The sequence below is a fragment of the Canis lupus genome, chromosome 1, assembly GCF_003254725.2.
Source record: "Canis lupus dingo isolate Sandy chromosome 1, ASM325472v2, whole genome shotgun sequence".
Classification (NCBI taxonomy): domain Eukaryota; kingdom Metazoa; phylum Chordata; class Mammalia; order Carnivora; family Canidae; genus Canis; species Canis lupus.
Window position 1 is genome coordinate 100,712,964 of NC_064243.1, and position 17,425 is coordinate 100,730,388.

Sequence of the window (17,425 nt, forward strand, 5' to 3'; positions counted from 1 at the left end):
TCTCTCTCTCTCTCTCTGTGTCTCTCATGAATGAATAAATAAAATCTTTTAAAAAAATTGATAGTACATATGCAAGAAGTAAAGAGAAAGAGATCCAAGTATATCACCAAAAGCCAACAAACGACAAGAGAAGAGAGCAAGAGAAGAAAGGAACAGAGAAAAACAAAACAACCATAAAACAAGTACCAAATGAGAGTAAGTACATACCTATCAATAATTACTTTGAATGTAAATGGACTAAATGTTTCAATCAAAAGTAGGGTGACAGAATGTATAAAAAAGCAAGAGTTGTCTATATGCTCCCTATAAAAGATTCTTCAGATCTAAAGATACCTCCAGATTAAAAGTGAAGGGATGAAAAAGCATTTGCCATGCAAATAAGAGTGGATATAAAGCCAGGTTAGCAACCCTTATATCAGACAAAATAATTTTAGAATTATTCATGCAATAGTATTTTTTTATTCTTGCAATAGTATTAATCATAACAATAATATACATTTCCTTGTAGACTGTCTTCATGATTCAAGAAAAAAGATATTTCTTCTCCTTGAAATTACCATCTGTATAATAGTCTGTATCCCACCCTCTTCCACATTCTCCATCTATTTATTCGTCCTCCTCTTTGTCTATCTGATTCAAAGGTATTCCCTTGCACTGTGTCTCCCTGACCTTTGTGTCCTCTAAATACGAATATGATATTTAGCAATGTCTATTTCACCTCTGACTGCAGAGGCAGCTGCAGCCATCAAGTAAATGGATTGGCTTCCCTGCCAAGTTGTGGCCTCACCCTTAACGATCATCCTTCCAGGCTGCCTAGCCAGCCAGAAGTGCCCATATCCAGCCTCAGCTAAGATCCTGAGTCTATTCCAAATGCCATCCTATATCCTCAATCCAATGTCTCCAGTTGAATGCCTCAAATGCACCTTGAGCTCATATTCCAACATTCTCAATTTCAGTTAATAGTCTTGCCATCCAAAGAAGTTTGAAATCCAGGTCAGCCTTTGGCCATAATACTCTACACACAGTGCTGAGAAATTGTGACTGCCTCAAGTAAGTCAGCTATGATGCATGGGCGTGTCTCTTTTGTGATGAGTCCTAATATTATTAGCATTTTCTATCCAATACCAATTCACCATGCATCTTATACACTGTCAGCATGCAGTGATCATTATTGGGTAGTTGATTATTTCATGCACCATTGAAACACATTTGTATCCTACTTCTATTGCTATTTATGCATTTATAATATATATAATATATATGATATTTATAATAGCATAATAGCAGCATATGCTATTTAATAGCATTTATTAGCTAGAAATTCTAATGAAGTACAAAGAAATGTCCACAGTCTTCTATTCGGTTAACTCAAAATAAGTCTGTATAGAAAAGGGAAGAATAGTTATTTGGATCACGAACATCACCCTCAAATAATAACAAAATGTTTTTTGTTTTGTTTTTTTAGAGAGACAGAACAAGTGTGAGGAAGGAGTTTAGTGGAGGGGCAGAGGGGGAGAGAGAATTAGGTGGTTTGTTTGTTTGTTTATTTATTTATTTTAGGTAAAGAGAACATATGAGTGGGGGGGCAGAGAAAGAGGGAGAGAGAATCCTCAAGCAGACTCCCCACTGCACCGGACCCTGAAATCATGACCCTAGTCAAAACCAAGAGTTGGATGCTCAACCCACTGAGCCACCCAGGTGCCCAAAAAAATTTATCTCAGGGATAAGATGTCCCCTTTGCACACGTGCTCAGATTGTTTTCATAGTAGCCACTATCACAGCAGGAAAAAAATTTGGCAAGTGGCTCTTCTTTTCAGATAAGTCTAAGATTTCAAAATGAATTGTATCTGTCTTAGTTTGTTAGGTCTGCTATAAGGAAATACCACAGACTGAGTGGCTTATAAACAACAGAAATTTATCTCTCACAGTTCTGGAGGCTGGAAGTCCAAGATTAAGGTCCTGGCAGATTTGGCATCTAGTGAGAGCCCACTTTCTGGTTCGCTGACAGCCTTCTTGCTGTGTCCTCACATGGTGGAAGGGGCAAGGATATCTTTTATAAGGGCACTAGTTCCATTTTAAGGCAGAGCTCTCATGACTTAGTCACCTCCCAAAGGTCCCATCTCCTAATACCATCACATTAGGCATTAGGTTTTCAACATATGAATTGAGGGGGACACAAACATTCAGATCATAGCAGTATTTGTGTTAGGAAATTCAGTTAGAAATATATTTGGGGGTGGGGAACAGATAGGATTGCTGGGGTTGGAATACTGAGATGTATACATGTAGAGGTATGGGCAGAAGGAGAGAGAAAATCTTAAGCAGGTTCCATGCCCAGTGTGGAACCCAACATGGGGCTCAATCTCACAACCTGAGATCATGAACTGAGAGGAAATCAAGAGTTGGATGCTTAACCGATTGAGCCACCCAGGCACCCTGTTTCCTTTTGCCATTCCTCATTCATTTCCCATGTCATGACCCTAGCTGAATTCTTTCTTCTTTGTCCCTTGATTGCACATACCAAAGCCTACAAAATTGATTGTGAAGCTTTGATCAACATGTAGTTGAAGAGAAATAATATTTGTTGGTTGCCAACTATTGAAAGCAAGCATTATAGGACTAACATTGCAGTGTGTACATTCAGGTTTTCTTTGGGTTCCTGTTCTGCTGGATGGAATCTATAATATATTGCCTTACATTTTGGGAATACATTTTTTAAAAATGGAAAAGGCAGAATAAATATAAGGATACTTGGATAATGATAAGCTTAAAATTATAATTTGTGTCAACCTCTCTCATTTTAGGTAAATTAAATCTATATATTCCACATAAAATCTGAAGGAGCTTCATAAACTTATTTAAAAGTTTATAGAAAACAAAATTTTCACTATTCCCTACCTGTTTCAGGGACACACAACATTTTCCTCCCCAATATCCCAGTAATGGCTGCTTATGTGAAGTCTTTCCTCTCCTTACCCTCAGTGGACATACTGAAACTCACAAAGTTGACTCTAAAACTTCAGTCTGAGTGTATTTGAAGAGCAACAAGATAATGTTTATTAGTTCAAAGCTGTGAATGAAGGTACTTGTATCTAAGGGACACTATGATAAAATATATCATGTGTTACTCCCCCATATAGTGAATGCGGGAATAAGTCCCCCTGTGGAGTCTTTAAGCAACACTTTACAAGGCTGCTCAGTGATATATGAAATTAAAGGATTTATTACATTCACAGCTCCTAGAAGAGGGAGGCACCACACCCCATACAAGAAGCCAGATGGAGCCAGGGAATTGACTCAACCAAGCAGGTGGAGATCCCAGAGAGGCAAGTATCATTATTGGGAGTCAAGGGGGAGTACACAGACACAGGAATTTCATTAATGCAGTGGAATGTCACTAGATCACAGGGAAGGACAAGGAAAGGAATTGGTATAGGGAACTAGCCTTATTATCATACTGGTGTACCTGGTCACGTGGGCTCTCAGCCTGTATGTAGGATGTTGAAGCAACAAGAGAATGTGGTTTTAAAAATTTACAACACTAGGGGATCCCTGGGTGGCTCAGCGGTTTAGCGCCTGCCTTCAGCTCAGGTTGTGATCCTGGGGTCCTGGGGTCCAGGGATCGAGTCCCACGTCGGGCTCCTGCATGGAGCCTACTTCTCCCTCTGCCTGTGTCTCCGCCTCTCTCTCTCTGTCTCTCATGAATAAATAAATAAATAAATAAATAAATAAATAAATAAATAAATAAATAAAATCTTAAAAAAAAATTACAACACTAGCTCCATCAGGCACTTACAAAATAAAAAGACACAGGGTAGCCTGGGTGGCTCAGCGGTTTAGCGCCGCCTTCGGCCCAGGGCGTGATCCTGGAGGCCCGGAATCGGGTCCCACATCGGGCTCCCCCGAGGGAGCCTGCTTCTCCCTCTGCCTGTGACTCTGCCTCTCTCTCTGTCTCTCATGAATAAATAAATAAAATCTTTAAAAAAATAAAAAGACATAGAAAACGCAATTTGGGCGCATTCCTCCTCCCAAAAATGTGGGTGCATCCCTTTAGGAGTATCCGATGCCGCCCTCTTCTTCGGATCTTCTGCACACCCTTACCCAGCGCCCCTGTCCTTGGACAATGCCCTCTTCGCTCCTGGAAAGAGTGTAGCAATCCTCCGCGGGCCGGAGTCAGGACAAACACTACATTACCCGGGAAGCTGTGCCACAGTAAGGGGCGTTGCCGGCCCCGCTGGCGGGGCGGGACTTCCAGCGTCGCGGGTGGGCGTGTGTTTGTGACGTGGTGGGTAGGTGCTAGCCGACTGTGAGCTTCCGCTTGTCGGGCGGGAGAGGGGAACGGTGGCAGCGCGCTCCTCCCGCCTCTCCGTGGGACCGGAGGGGGAGAGCCGGCTAACCCTGCGACAGCCCCCCAGCGCCCTCGTGCGGCCCGATGGCGGTGCCCGTGCACCCCGCGCAGGTGAGTGGCCGTTCGGGATGGCGGTGCCCTGTGACCCCGCGCCTGGCCTCCCGGCCGCTGTTTCTCCGAAGGCAGGTCGGAGGCACGTGGGGGTAGCGCCGGTCTCTGGCAGCCGGGGGGGATGCCGTGTGGAAGGGACGGCGTGACTTGTGTAGGCGACCCTTCCCGAGGCCGTGACCTCGCAAGTGTCCCCCTGCTGCACTGGGTGTTGATAGTTCTCGTCCTAGGTTGAGGGAACTAGAAGGATCCGGGGATGATGTGCATCCCCTGGTGTCCAGCGGGTCCCGGGAGCCTCGCTCTGGGAGCTCTTTGCTCGAGGATGCCCGTCTGTCTTGGCTCACCCCAGCGGGAACCTGAGCCTTGCGCCCTCCTGGCCTCTGAGGGCTGGGGTGGAAGAGAGACAGGAGCGGTTTTTGGAATTGCCGCTGTGCTGGGGCAGAAACGGTTGGAAGGGCAGGCTGGGAGCCAGTTAGGCCAAGCAGTTTATCCTTCCAGTTAGAGTAAGTGGAACTGGCTTTCCCCTGACAGTAGTGAATCTGCTTTCCTGTTTAAGACATTCAGTTAGTGGTGCCATACTGCGAGACGCCTTCCGTCTTGCCCTATGGGGACTACAATCTCTTTAGTCCCCTTGCTCTGTTTTCTTGTCTTTGGATTCTTTAGGGCCCTCTGACATTGTCTTGCTGATTTTAGTTGCTTGTTTAGGATCTGTTTCCAGCCCTGGATCGTGAGCACCTGTGGCTGCCCTATGCTGAGACCTAGTTGGCCTGGGCTTGTAAAAGGTATTCAATAAATGGCTGAATGAGTGAATGGGCCTCCCCTTCAGGGACTCCCATCATACTTCTGTTAAATGCACACAGACCCCTCCGTGGGCCCCAAGCTCTACTCCATCTGCCCCTGGACTTACCTCGGTGCTCCTCTTCCTTTCTTCCCTTGCTCACTGCACCCAGCTGGGTGATGCTGAATTTGCCAGAGTCCTTCCCATTTTGCAGCCTTTGCCCCAGGCCCTGTCCCCACGTCCCTGCAGGGCTGTCTCTCTGCACTCCTCCTGTACATCAGTGTCACCGCTGAGACTAGCCTTTCCTGGTTGCTTTATTTCTAATTAAGATGCTGTGGGGGGATGCCTAGGTGGCTCAGCGGTTGAGCATGTCTGTCTTCAGCTCAGAGTATGATCCTGGAGTTCCCGGATGGACTCCCACATGGGGCTCCCTGCATGGAGCCTGCTTCTCCCTCTGCCTGTGTCTCTTACCTCTCTCTGTGTGTGTCTCATGAATAAACAAACAAACAAAAAAAAGATGCTTTGGGCCCTTACCTGCCTGTTTTCTGGTAATTCTGTCATCTTTTGCTGGATGTTCAGATCCTGTCTTAACTCCTTAAATGTGAGATTGTGGGTGACTTTCTAGAGCTGCCCGAGCCTCAGGCTGCTGGCTGTGACATGGAGGTGATGGTGGCATTCACCTTGTGGGCTGTGGGAGGATTAATAAAAGTCACAAAATATGTTGAGCACATACCAGGCCAGGTACTCCGCTGTTTGCACTGTGAGCGTTTTGTCTTTAGTTCTCAGAACTGCCTGGTGAAATGGGGATGATTATTGTATTGATGTGTAAATCAAGGCTTGGAGAAGTGATATGATGTCCTCCTCGTGATCACAGCCTACAAGTGTCAGAGTCAAGAATCTTGATTCAGTCCCTGGGAGTCTGGCTCCAGAACTAGGGACTTCTAGTCACTAGCCACCTTCCTCTGTGTGGGAAGCCCTTAGCTGGGGGCGGGCATGGGGGAGGACCAGGGAGACTCAGCTACCATTGCTGCTGTTCTCATTGTTGGAAATTATCATCATAAACATTTTCCCTGTTCCTCTAATGTCCCTGATGACGTACTGCCTGCCCCCACAGTTATCAGAGGAGTGCTACTGTCTGTCATCACAGTGGCTTTCCCAGGGGAAGTTTCTCTCAGCCATAATTGCATTGTGTCAAAGGTTGCATCTCCCTCTCCCTTGAGCCCAGCTCAGAGCTCGGCCTTCAGGAGGCTTTGGTGATTCAGGCCTGGGTCTCTGCACCTTCACCAGAGACTGGGTCTGACCCCACCCAGCTGCATGAGGCCAACCTCATTACCTCTGTTTGGCTTTCCAGGTTTTGGTGACCTTCAAGGATGTGGCTGTGACCTTCACTCGGGAAGAGTGGGGGCAGCTGGACCTGGACCAGAAGGCCCTGTACCAGGAGGTGATGCTGGAGACCTATGGGCTTCTGGTCTCACTGGGTAAGGGTTCATCTCTCATCCCTATGGGTCAAGCCAGCCTTCTTGATTTCCAGCTGATCAAGAAGGTCATAGGAGCCATCTTCCCTCCTCCCCAAAGATCCTACAGTTTTCTGGCTCCTTCTCATCCAGGATCATTGGGACAGAAACAACTTCTGAACACGAACCCTCACCCCAATACCCAGCACATTCAGGCTTCAATCTGAAGTCCACATTCCAGATTCCACAGGAGCCTGGTTGGGTCAGACATCCCAGGATCCAGTAGCAGGGCTGTTCTCAGGAGAGAGTCTGGCAGATCCCTATATGGCATTTGTCATCAGTGCCCCTCAAGGATCTTCCTAAACAATAGTCTCTGTAAAGAGACCCTTGGTATCTCCATGTACATCACCTGTTCTCCTGAGGCCTGGGTCACAGTCCTGCACTGGGGCAGGAGCTGCTTTAGAAGGTACATGGGAATGTCACAGAATGCTAGGAGTGGACACCTTGAGAAAGCCAGTCCTTTTACCTTTTCAGCCTGGAATGCTGATTGGTGTCAAGAGAAAGTCTCAGAACAGTTATGAGTATTTCATGTGCCCTAATTGTGTCCAATTTTTCTCTTCAATAGAAGGAACAGCCTCTAGCTCACAATCTGAGCTCTCTACATGAACTTGCTAGGACTCTACTGGCATTACTTTGATTTCCTTGTTGTGTTTTGATGGTAACCTGCCACTTGTGGAAAGTGAACCTGACTTTTCTCATTTGCCAGAGCAAAACAGAGTTCCCTTTTATAACAAAATATGTAACAAAAATTAAAAGTGGGTATGTTTAAAGAGAAGCCATCAGTGACAATGGCACCAGTCACTCTGAGTTCAGATGGGAAGGCAGATGTCAATCTTAAATGAATTGTGATGAGTCATACATAGAAAAATTAAGGGAACTTAGGAATATGTAGCCAGGTGGTCATAACCCATCATGGGTACTTCATGGTTGCTTCAGAAAAGGCATCTCTGGAAGTGACATTAGAACTGAGACTTGAAGCTTGGAGGGGAAGTGGAGGAGGGGTTTTAGTTTACTGGAGGAACCAGTACATGAAAAGGCCCTGAGGTGACAGTGAGCTCCACTCCTGGAAGAGCCAGAGGAGGGTCTGGCTCACATTTCTATTGCCCCTCCCTGAACTTGGTGCCAGGCAGGTAGCACACACTGGCGACCATTACCGAGACCTGTCCCAGTGAGTCCGGGGCTGAGGATCAGAATTTTCCAGTTGAGACTTCAGTGGGTCCTGGGGCCTCAATCACTAGACTTCTGTACAGAACCCACCTGTCTCTGTTGAGATGTATCTGGCTGCACGTGACAGCAGCTAAACCTGGCTTCCCCTGAAGGAGATTCCCCATCTCCCCTCATGAGAAGCCCCAGGGTGGGGCTGGCCCCCTGGGTGAAGGTAGCAGCCACATAGTTCTGTCTTTAGCGATGTAAGGTTCTCTCTGCTCGTCACCCTTGTGGGCCTATGAGGTGCTAAAGCCGGGACTGAGGAAACAGCCCCCTCATTCAGCCTCCCCTCACGTTGGAACAAAGGCTTTGTCTTCAGTTCTGGTTACCTGTTTGCCTCAGATTACCAGTGATCAGAGATGCCATTCCCCGATTTCTTCCCCTGGCAGTTTTCAGTTCTCTCTGAAAGACAGAATTCCCTAGGGAGAGCTCAGAAATATCATGGCTAGGCCTCACCCCAAGCAGTTTGGTATCTTTTGGTTTGAGGTTGGAATCAAGCATCCTTAAGTGGTTCTGAAGCACAGGGTGTTTAAGAACAGTGACTTAAATTAATTACAGAATCCTTTCTGGAAGGAGGGGCTCCCATTCCCAGGCTCTCAGCTGTGTGTGAAAGTGTTATGCCCCTGAGTAGGATTGGCTTGTACTGATGAGGTTCAGGGACATTGGTGTTGTGCAGACAGCGCTACCCTCTATGGCAGTTGCAGCCCAAGGATGGGATTTGTGCGCTTGCTTTCCAGGTTGCAGATCAGCGTTTTCTTCACAGCTTCATTCAGGTCTTGTCCCTGCTATGAAGTCCCAGATGGGATGGAGATGTTGCCTTCTTCTCATACACCATGACCTGTTTCCTTCTCCATCAACAGGGCATCCGGTCCCCAAACCAGAGTTGACCCATCTACTGGAGTGTGGGCAGGAGCTATGGAAAGGAAAGAGAGGCCTCTCACATAGTACCTGCTCAGGTAGGAGCAGACAACTGGTCAGGTGGGGTCATGGGAGCCTTCAGCATGCAAGAGACCAGTGCCTCTGAACTTCTGTGTGAAACTCTTTGTGTCCTCCTGGTTACATTCATGGAGAACATGAATGAAATGGAGTCTCCTGATCTCTCAGATGAGGAATCAGGCCTTGAAGAAGAAAGTAACCTATCCAGGATCACTCACTTGGTAGAGGTGGGACAGAACAATGGCTTTCTGGCTCTGGAGGCCTCTTAACCACCACATAGTGCCTCTCAGCAGAGCAGAAGCTTGTCTTTTCTACCATATTTGTCCCTGAGTGTCTCCTTCCATCTTCCTCAGTCTTAATTCTCTTCCTTTTACTTCCTTCAGTGTTGGCATTACTAGGCATGTGGGGCCCTTTCTTCCTTTAACCATTCAGTACTGTCCAAGAGTGACTCTACCCATGGCTGCTCCTTCCATTCCAACCCAGTGCTCCTTTCTTCTTTCTTTATCTGGCAACTCTGATTCTCTATTAGGACCTAGCTCTTGGGACACCTCCTCTAGGAAGATGAATGCTTTTCTTTCATTCCATAGAGCTACTTCTATGTGCTCTCCTAACACCAAGAGATATCAATTCTTAAAGCAAATACCCCACAGACAAGTGTTATCAAAAGTGTTCTCCCTTCTCTCCTCTGGACTGTGAGAAGGGGTCTCTACTCTAGATCCTCGGTCCCCTGGTCCAGCCTGCTCTTTGGATTTTCCCTTTAATGGTGTCAAGGGTATAAGGACCATAGACAGTCCTTGGGAACCCAGGTTATAGAGCTGCAGAATGCAGCAGTCCCAGAGATATGCTGTTTCACTCTCACTTTGCCACTGAAGTGTTGAGTTTGTTTCTTCTGTATTGAGCAGTAAAAGTCCCCCTCTGTGTTGGCTTCTCTGCAGGTGACGACACAAAACTTCAGATCAGGAACCCAAGCACTTCTCCACTGGTTTTGTCTGAGGGAGCTTTGCTCCAGGGAAGCCTGACTCAGGGATCTTCAGGGGACTCCAGGTTGGCGCATGCCAGAGGTTGGGAAGGGCTTTTGAATGCCAGAAATGGTCAATTGAGACCTGGGACAGATGCTCGAAAGGAGACCCATCTTGAGAGAATGAGCCTTGAAAATGATGGTTTGGGGACAGATGATAGTCTGCACTCCAGGATATTACAGGAGAGAGTCTCTCAGGGACATGTTCTCCATGAATGTGATCCACAGGGACCAAGTAAAGGCCATATGATTCATGCAGGGAATAATCTCTACAAATGCAAGCAGTGTGGGAAAGGTTTTAACCGGAAGTGGTACCTCGTTCGACATCAGCGGGTTCATACTGGCATGAAACCCTATGAATGTAACGCATGTGGGAAAGCCTTTAGCCAGAGCTCAACCCTTATTCGGCACTACCTCATTCACACTGGGGAGAAACCATACAAGTGCATGGAGTGTGGGAAGGCCTTCAAACGCAGGTCTTACCTCATGCAACACCATCCAATTCACACTGGAGAGAAGCCCTACGAGTGCAGTCAGTGTCGAAAGGCCTTCACCCACCGCTCAACTTTTATTCGGCATAACAGGACCCACACTGGAGAAAAACCCTTTGAGTGCAAAGAATGTGAGAAATCATTCAGCAACAGAGCACATCTGATTCAGCACTATATCATCCACACTGGAGAAAAGCCCTACGATTGCATGGAGTGTGGGAAGGCCTTCAGATGCAGCTCAGAACTCATGCAGCACCAGCGGATTCACACCGGGGAGAAGCCCTATGAGTGTGCCCAGTGTGGGAAAGCCTTTCACCGGAGCACATACCTCATTCAGCACTCTGTCATCCACACGGGGGAGACGCCATATAAGTGCCTCGAGTGTGGGAAGGCCTTCAAACGCAGGTCACACCTCCTGCAGCACCAGCGGGTTCATACTTGAAAGAAGCCCTCTCAGTGCTGTGGATGCAGAAAGGCCTTCACCCACTGCTACTCTTTTGTCCTTCATAAGGGGATCCACACTGAAGGAAGAAAAAAAAAACAAAACAAAAACAAAAAACCTTTTCAGTTTAAAGAATGTCGGAGAGGTTTTTTTGGTTGGCTTTTCAAACACATGAGTTGTCACACTGGAGATGAAGCCTGTGAATGTAGTGAGCATGAGAAAGCCTCTAGCCACTGCTCTGCCCCCACTCATCATTGGATTCATACCAGAGAGAATTTCGAGAAGGCAGATCACCTGTGAGTCCACCTCTGTCAACATCAGAGAAAGCTCTGAGGAAACACATTCTGAACACAACTATTGAAGAGGTTTTAGCCAGAAGAATCTTACCTGCCATCTGAGAATTCATAACCAACAGGAGTCACATCATTGCCAGTGCTGTGAGAAAACTTAGGTCAGCACTTAACTGTTAAGAGTCAGATGGAATGGGACGCTGTGTGGGCCTTATTATGCCCATGAGGAGGATATAGGAAATGGACAGTGGGTACTGTGCACTTACAAAGACCTCCAACCACAGGTCTGCCCCTTGGTTGACACTTAGAAAGCCATCTCAGCATTATTTTTATTTTATTTTTTTTAAGATTTTATTTATTCATTCATGAGAGACAGAGAGAGAGGCAGAGACACAGACAGAGGGAGAAGCAGGCTCCATGCAGGGAGCCCGACATGGGACTCGATCCCGGGTCTCCAGGATTAGGACCTGGGCCAAAGGTGGCGCTAAACTGCTGAGCCACCTGGGCTGCCCATCAGCATTATTTTAAAAAAAATAAAAAGAAAGAGATGGAAACCTAAACTATAAATGGAAAAAAACAAATGTCTTCACAAACTTTCAGATTTCCCTGCCAAACTTATTACAGTTTTTCATCAGTTTTATTTTTTTGGTGGGGGAATGTTTGAGAGAAAGGGTGTCAGCCCTTTGTTTTTAATGTGTGTTCACTGCTATCCTGTGTCAGGAAGCTTGGACAGTGAGGGCAGCTCTCTAGACGTTTGCTGCAAGGCTTGTTCCACACATCTGTACCCACAAGGAGCATCATTCTTTGTGAGGAAAGTGAAGGCTGAGTCATAAGATACTTGAACTTAGAAGAAGTTAGAATTTTGAAAATAACATATACCATTTGCCTCTGATGCTGTCTGAGGAGAGAAGGATTCATGTACAACAGCCACATTAAAACATGATCCATTGAGACTGTTGAAAGGTTTGATTTTTTTTTAAATTTTTTACTTATTCATGATAGACATAGAGAGAGAGAGAGAGAGAGAGAGAGAGGCAGAGACACAGGCAGAGGGAGAAGCAGGCTCCATGCCGGGAGCCTGACACGGGACTCAATCCCGGGACTCCAGGATCGCGCCCTGGGCCGAAGGCAGGCGCTAAACCGCTGAGCCCCGGGTTTGATATTTATAAGTAAAACTCCTTGTTCGTGTAGCTTTTAAATGCCTGATGTTCTCCCTCCCTCACTTTTTCTTGATTCCATTCTGCTTGGTTTTTTTCTGTATCTTCCCCTGATAGTATGAGTGTGGCCTCCTCTGTTGGGGCCTAATGCCTTCCTGTTCCTGGGGGTTCACAAGTTCATTAATCCTGTGTCAGAGACTGGGCATTCCCCAGTCCCTCTCCACAGCTTTCTAGGGGTTGAATTATAGCTAAAACCATGGAAGAAAAACACTCTGCTGAGGCAAATTCATGGTAAGCCCAGAAAAACAAACAGACTATTCTCATGGTCTGATCTTACAACTGGTTGTGTGAAGTTTTGTTACAAAATAAAGTGCCAGAGATTTGAACAGAAGAGTCCAATTGTGTACATGCAGGTGTTGGATTTGTGTTGGCTTCACAGTTGCCACCGTGGACTTAGTATTCCCTGGGTGCTGGCATTGGATGTGGTTGTTTGAAATTCATCCTGTGGATATTCCTTCAAGACTAGTTTTCAAGGTACACAAGATAATGTTAATGGGTTAAATAATGTACAGGAAAATATAAAATGATCATTTCCTCACTTGGAACTTTCCTTAGCACCTTTTAAAAGACTACATACAGAGACACCTGGGTGGCTCAGCAGTTGAGCGTTAGCCTTTGGCTCAAGGTATGATCCCAGAATCCTGAGATTGAGTCCCACATTGGGCTTCCTTCATGGAGCCTTCTTCTCTCTCTGCCTGTCTCTGCCTCTTTCTCTCTGTGTCTCTCATGAGTAAATAAATAAAATCTTTTTTAAAAATTAAAAAAATAAAAGACTACATACAGTACACATTACATAGTGGGCATGTGCCTTTTCTGTGGCGCACATAGTATGACTGCACTTCTTGATGAGTTAGTAAGAACCCTAGTTTTTGTTTGGATAGTGTGCATAGTTTTCTGTTGTTTGGAAAGGAGAGTTGACTCATAGACCCACCCTCTTCCATCCTGTCTCTGGAGGGTGGTGTGTACTGTAGCTGTGTCTGTACTTGTGGCTGAACCTTGGGTTCAAGAGAGTTGGAGAAACCCCTCTGTAAACATCTTGGTTTTCATCAAAGGATTTTCCTTTGCATGCCTGGGACACTGACCCCAGTTGTCCCAAAGCATTTTCCACTATGTGAAGAAAATCTGAGAGTTTGTTCCCTCAACTTCAAGGTCCATACAGTCCTCATTTAACGTGTTCAGTGGACCTACTATATACATGGTGTGTTCAGTAGAGACCTCCATCCTTCATCCACATGACCACTTTTTGTGTTCTGGGCATACTGTGGAACGTGGGGCACCCAGGTGATTGAGCCAGGAGTCCTGTCCATGAGCAGGGAGGGACCTTAATGCCAGTGTAGGTGAGCAGAGTACACTGAAATCTAAAAAGAGAAGGAAGGTGAGCACATGGCTTTGCTGGATTCTTAATCACCTTGAAAATTTTGACTCCAGGAACACCTAGGTGGCTCAGTGGTTGGGTGTTGGCCTTTGGCTCAGGGCATGATCCTGGAGTCCTGGGACTGAGTCCCACATCGGGCTTCCTGCACGGAGCCTGCTTATCCTTCTGCCAATGCCTCTTTCTCTGTCTCTCATGAATAAATAAATAAAATCTTTAAAAATTTGTCTCTTAAAATAGGATTCTTCTCCATTCTTGAGAGCACTCAGGATATTGTTACAGAAGGGAGAGTGGTAGTGAAATAGTAAAGTTGGGATAAATAGCAGAGTGAATTCTTACAAATGGATAAGGAAATTAAAGTGATATTTAGTGCTCCCAAGGAATCATTTATTGTATATCTTATGTGAGTCTTGGACTTTTGTAGATATAGGAGATGCACAAAACACCAGAAGAATTTCACCCTTGTATAATTTACATTCTGGGTGAGGAAACAGCAATATTCCTAACTTCCATAGCATGTTAGAAGGAGTAGGTTCTGAGGAAAAGAGAAAAGCAGGACAGCGGTGAAGAAAAACAGAGGACAGGGAGGAGTCCCAACATTAAGACTGTTCACCTTAGGACTGGTGTAGATGATGTGTTCTGGCATGTATTTAAAGAGGCAAATTTATTTATTTCTTCCTTTCTAATGCATATATGAATACATTTCTTGCCATATAGCACTAGATAGTGCCTATAGAGTAATGTTGAAGGCTAGGCGATCCCAATTATTTTTCTTTTGTCTCTGATCTTGGGTGAAATATTAACATCATACATATGGCATGTGTTGCAGAATTTTTTGGATGTTTAAGGAAAATCTGTTCTATGCTTTTTTTTTTAAAAAAGGCAAGAATGTGAATTAACATCAAATTACATTTTATGCATCATCTGAGTTGATTATGATACATACCATTTTGTATGAAGCTGTCAAGCATATTGATTTTTGAATTTTTAAAGTTTTCAGTTTTAAACTTAGAGTAAGTGCAAGATAGTGCAAGATAACTTTTGTATAAAATCTGCCCAATTAAACAATAGTTTGTTCTGCATCTTTTGTTTTATCTCTCCCCACATACATACATGTGCATGTGCATTGTTTCTGAACAATTTAACTTTGGGAAATATATTGCCTCTGTACAAGTGAATGCTCCAGTGCATGTTTCCTAAGGGCACATTTTATGTTAGAATATCATAATTAGGAAATTCAACATTGGTAAAATACTATTATGTAATCCACAGTGCATGTTCAAATATTACCATTTGTCCTAATGTTGTCCCTTCATGTCTTTATGACATTCCCCCCAGAATGGCATGGGGAATTTGGTTGTCATTGCTCTCCACTTCTTTAATGAAACAGTTCATCACTATTTGTGTTCCTTGGATGTGACAGGTCATGTATTTTGTGGAATTTCCTTTTGTTTCTCTGATTCTTGATGATATTTTGCTTTTACACTGAAATCACAGAAGTGATACTGTATCTTTCATAGTACCTCATATCAGGAGGCACTTGGTATCCATACTTACCAATATGGATAGAGTAACTTCAGTCACTTTCTGTAAGTTTGTGATCTTGACTTAAGAATTACTATTTCCCTTTATTTTTGTAACATTTTTAAGTTTATTTGAGCAAAAAATGATTCAAATCAGGCAGCATCTAATCTAGCAGAAGGGAACTCCAAGGAGCTTTACAAAATGAAATACTTGTATAAAGGATGGGCATCCCGGGTGGCTCAGCGGTTTAGCGCCGCCTTCCACCCAGGGCGTGATCCTGGAGACGGGTCGGGCTCCCGGCACGGAGCCTGCTTATGTCTCTGTCTGTCTGTCTGTCTGTCTCTCTCTGTCTCTGTCTCTCTGTCTCTGTCTCTCTCTCTGTTTCTCATGAATAAATAAATAAAAATCTTAAAAAAATAAAGGAGAAGGAAGTGGGGACAAAGAAGTCATTCTTGGCAAAAAGTGGGTTGGTTTATACAAGGGCACTTTCCTTCAGGAGATGGCTGGAGTCCATCAGGCAAAGTACCTGAGTAGTACTAATCAGGAAATCCTGATGTTTATGATTCCATTTTTGGGAGATCCAAACTGTAACTTAACATAAACAATTCCATGATGGGCCTGTTATTTTATTTCCCTTTATTTTTAGTATATAATTATTCAGAAGATGTTTCAAAACTATTGATTATACTGATCCACATCCATATTCCACCCCATTATTTTAGTCACCACTGATGATTTTCAAATCCCACATTAATTATTTGGCATTCTACTTTGGAAGTAAGTTTCCCAATAGATTGTGTGTTCACTCATTTTTTATTAATTTACATCAATATGGGGATCCCTGGGTGGCTCAGTGGTTTAGCACCTGCCTTCGGCCCAGGGCATGATCGTGGAGTCCTGGGATCAAGTCCCACGTTGGGCTCCCTGCATGTGGCCTGCTTCTCTCTCCGTCTGTGTCTCTGCCTCTCTCTCTCTGTCTCTCATGAATGAATAAATAAAATCTTTAAAAAATAAAAATTTACATTAATATGGAATAATGGACACTTAAGTATGTAAGTGGGCCATTCATTGTGATGCTCAAGTCTTCCCAGGTTGGGCCCAAGGGAGCTCCTTCCAGCTTGCTGGAAGTCAATCGGAGAAGGACAAACATTATATGGTCTCACTCATTTGGGGAATATAAAAAATAGTGAAAGGGAATAAAGGGGGAAAGGAGAGAAAATGAGTGGGAAATATCAGTGAGAGTGACAGAACATTAGAGACTCCTAATTCTGGGAAATGAACAAGGGGTAATGGAAAGGGAGGTGGGTGGGGGGATGGGGTGACTGGGTGATGGGCACTGAGGGGGGCATTTGATGGGATGAGCACTGAGTGTTATGCTATATGTTGGCAAATCAACTCCATTAAAAAAATATAACAAAAAATTTTAAAAAGATCTGTCCTAGTTGTGCCCTAGTTGTTCAGGGTCTTCACTGAAGCACATTTTATAAAATCTGAAGACTAAAAACAGTGTAATGTACATTAATTGGGAAATTTATCATAATTTATGTAGTAACTACAGTGCTAAAATGGGATGAGAGACATCTCTAAATGGTATATGTGAAATAATAAAATAGGAAATATTTTGTTAGGTGAAAAAAAGTAAAAATTCTGTATACTCTGTATTATATCCAGATTTTTTAACTTAGAAAAATGTAAAGAAATGCATATGCACACATATATTTGTGTATGTGTACATGTATATTTATATATTCAGTCACTTTAGAAAACTGTTTAAGGGTGAGCCACTGTGACTTCTTACAAGAGTCTCTGATCACGGTTGAAGGACAGAAATAGACACTAGATATGAATTGACCTGATGTTATACGTTTGGTTTTTGAACAAATATAAATATTTTACATAATTACTAAACAATGTTAAAAGGAACTGAAAACCCATAAAATTCAAAGGCAAAAAAAAAGTATGTAAACTTGATTGCACAATAAATGTATAGCTTCCATACAAAGGAGTAATACTTCCAACAACACAATAAAAACCCCGAAGTTTTGACTATATGCCACTAGTGATATATGAAGGTAGAAATACCTGCAAAGGTCTTAAAATTTTGTGAATCGTCATATTATTGTTAAATATTGAAATTAATTAGGTACATGTATTTGTGTAATTGGAACCAGGGTTTTCATC

The 17,425-nt window shown here is 44.2% G+C and overlaps 1 protein-coding gene and 1 long non-coding RNA gene across 2 annotated transcripts; one reads left to right on the forward strand and one right to left on the reverse strand.

Moving 5' to 3' along the window:
- Window positions 1-436: 436 nt before the first annotated feature.
- LOC125753131 (uncharacterized) lies at window positions 437-10,860 on the reverse strand. The gene is made up of 4 exons (XR_007404204.1): window positions 10,728-10,860; window positions 10,392-10,513; window positions 4,102-8,867; window positions 437-3,691 (listed from the first exon to the last, which is right to left on the reverse strand). It is a non-coding gene; the product is annotated as an uncharacterized LOC125753131 (long non-coding RNA).
- On the forward strand, window positions 4,285-14,802 carry ZNF550 (zinc finger protein 550). Its single transcript, XM_025423718.3, has 4 exons — window positions 4,285-4,459; window positions 6,586-6,712; window positions 8,815-8,910; window positions 9,826-14,802. Exons 1-4 carry the CDS (start codon window positions 4,433-4,435, stop codon window positions 10,839-10,841), a joined length of 1,266 nt encoding a protein of 421 aa, XP_025279503.3. The 5' UTR covers window positions 4,285-4,432; the 3' UTR covers window positions 10,842-14,802.
- Window positions 14,803-17,425: the final 2,623 nt, after the last annotated feature.